The sequence below is a fragment of the Phalaenopsis equestris genome, unplaced genomic scaffold (assembly GCF_001263595.1).
Source record: "Phalaenopsis equestris unplaced genomic scaffold, ASM126359v1 Scaffold235662, whole genome shotgun sequence".
Taxonomy (NCBI): domain Eukaryota; kingdom Viridiplantae; phylum Streptophyta; class Magnoliopsida; order Asparagales; family Orchidaceae; genus Phalaenopsis; species Phalaenopsis equestris.
The window spans coordinates 31,563-34,117 of record NW_018253523.1 but is presented as its reverse complement, the minus strand read 5'-3'; the positions used below and the strand labels follow the sequence as shown (position 1 = coordinate 34,117).

Below are 2,555 nucleotides of genomic sequence, written 5' to 3'. Positions count from 1 at the left end.
ATTTGCACCCAACTTTCAAGGACTTTGACCTCCCTAAATCTTAGATGTAATCTTCACTTTAGTTGTAAAACTCAACATATTTTAATAAATCAATTGGCCAGATTGAAAGTAAATTAAGATTGAAGTAAAAAGATCATCAGAACTTCTTTAACGTTCTCATGGCACAACCAACTCAAATCACCATTTCACAAAATCTCAAGACAAAGAGAAAGATAGAGAAAACTACTCAGAAATCATGGAGAAGATACGATATGACTTGGAATTTATATATAAAAGCAAAGTCATACAAACTTCAATAAGTAAATACAACTTATCTCTAATTCCTCCCCAAGCAAACTCCTTGAAGTTCCTCTGAATCTCTTCCTTTCTTTACAGCAAAACAAAATTCTCGTTTGAAGCGGCAAGGAGGAAGAAATCTCTCGCTTTCCTTCCATTCTTACAATCTCTCAAAGAATTCCTCACAATACTAACCACTCTCTACACATTAATGGGCACAACAAACAACAAAGACTCAGCGTACACCCCCATTTTTTGGCCTCCAAATTGTTTCTTTAAAGTTGTAGAAGACTTTTCAAGAATTGCCCAAGCATCCCTTCAAAAATTATCCATAGTCAATGCATCTGTTAAGAGAACCGACGTGCTCACCGTCTGCGGCATCGATGGCGCCGTCGGGGCGCCTCTAGAATATTTAATTTTGGACTCTCGGGAAAAACCTGTCGTCAGCGGCGTCGAGCCCGCCGTCGGCGCCCAAGATCAAACCTTCATATTTTGGACCTTTTTGCTCCAAATTTGCTCCTTTTTGCATCTTTTTGCTCCAATGACCATAATTCAACATACCTGCAACAAAACATAAAAAATACCTTTCTTTGAAGTGTATTATCATCCAAATCAGTGTAAAATAGGTATGAAAATGTCAACATATTTTCTTTTGGTCAAGTATTCGATGTGTTGAATCCTCGATTCACAACCTCTTTCTTTGATTAGCCTCTTCTTTGCAAGAACACGATCATGTAACTTCTGCACATCAAAGTTGATGAACTTTTCTCGGTTAAAAATTCTAAATCTAGCAGAATTTTTAGAGTGGGACACCATTGGAATTAAAAACTAGTGACTTTCCCCACATTTTATCCTTTAAAATTGACTTTTGAAATATCTTTTGGGAGTTTTAAGGGGAAAAACTGCCAAAAACCACCATTTGAAACGTTTTAAGTCATTTCCATCCTGTGGCACTTCATGTGCCGATTATGGTGCATCATGCTCCAGCGGTCTGGAATATGCAGCATCATGTGCCATTCTGGTGCATCATGCACGAGTTCCTAAAATTTCATCATTTCAATTTTTATCTAATAAATCCTCAATTTTTTATGCAATTAAATAAATAAAGATGTTTTTAAATATTTAATCAATGTCAAATTTTAAATACACAAAACGATTTGAAGCACAAGTATATTAATATGAGTTTACTTATGACAGAAGTAAGGCTGCTAGGCCTGTAGTATTCCCAAGTCTTCTGCAGATCTCCTTTAGGGGTTAGCACAATAGAAGTGTCTCCAAAATAGCTAGGGAGATTGACCCCCCTAAAGAAGCTCTTGATTGCCTCAATTACCTCCTTCTTTATAATGTACCAAGATTTTTTATAAAAGTCAGCAGTAAATCCATTAGGGCCAGTTGTTTTGGAGTTGTCAATGGTGTTTAAGGCATCCCAAATTTCCTCATCAGAAGGGGGTTCAGTGAGATTGAGCTGAATAGTATAATCTACTTCCTTAGTAAAATAGTCTTCATAGTCAGTGTTTAGATCAACTGAAGAGTTCAGTAGGGAGCTGTAGTACTTAACATCATCCAAAGCAATAAGATCAATGTTATTAATCCATCTACCCTCAGTAGAGTAAATAGAGCGAATGGCATTGTATTTCCTCTTGTAACTTATATAAGCATGGTAGAACTTTTTGTTTCTGTCACCTCAATAAAAATGTTAATAGAAGCTTTTTGTTTGAGTAACATATCTTGTATGTCAATAGCATTAAGTAGATTAGTCTGGACAGTAAGTAGATCAGTCTCAGTGGCAGTTTCATTCTGAACAGCAGCTTCTACTTTCCTTACTTCCTTTTTAGCAGATAAGGCATTGGAAAAGACATTCCCAAAAGTCTCCCAACCCCACTTCCTCAAAGCTTTGCTTGTTTTCAGATGAAGAAGGTCGAGCTTGATGAAAGGGTCAGTATGATCAATACTCATCCAATTAGAAGCAACACAGCTGATGAAAAGGGGGCGAGTAGATTAAGATATCTGAAAGGGGGGGTGATATGTGGTATTGTTAGGGGAAGTAATAGATATAAGAAGTGGTCTATGATCAGAACCAGTGAGGGTTAGGTGAGTAACAAAAGTTAGGAGGTAGTGTTTATGTCAGTAGTCATTCACTAACACCCTGTCAAGTCTTTCCCGCAGTAGACCCCATTTCCAAGTGAATTTAGGACCCTAGTATCCCAAGTCAAACAAGCCAGCTTGCTAAATTTGATCATTGAAGAAAGCCATTTTGGACAGATTGGGAGGTCTCCCCT

At 37.3% G+C, this 2,555-nt stretch overlaps 1 protein-coding gene across 1 annotated transcript; it reads right to left on the bottom strand.

Annotated features, from left to right (window-relative positions):
• Positions 1-1,205: 1,205 nt before the first annotated feature.
• Positions 1,206-2,232, bottom strand: LOC110039191. Its single transcript, XM_020744175.1, has 3 exons — positions 2,000-2,232; positions 1,607-1,952; positions 1,206-1,316 (listed from the first exon to the last, which is right to left on the bottom strand). Exons 1-3 carry the CDS (start codon positions 2,230-2,232, stop codon positions 1,206-1,208), a joined length of 690 nt encoding a protein of 229 aa, XP_020599834.1.
• Between the last annotated feature and the right edge of the window lie 323 nt (positions 2,233-2,555).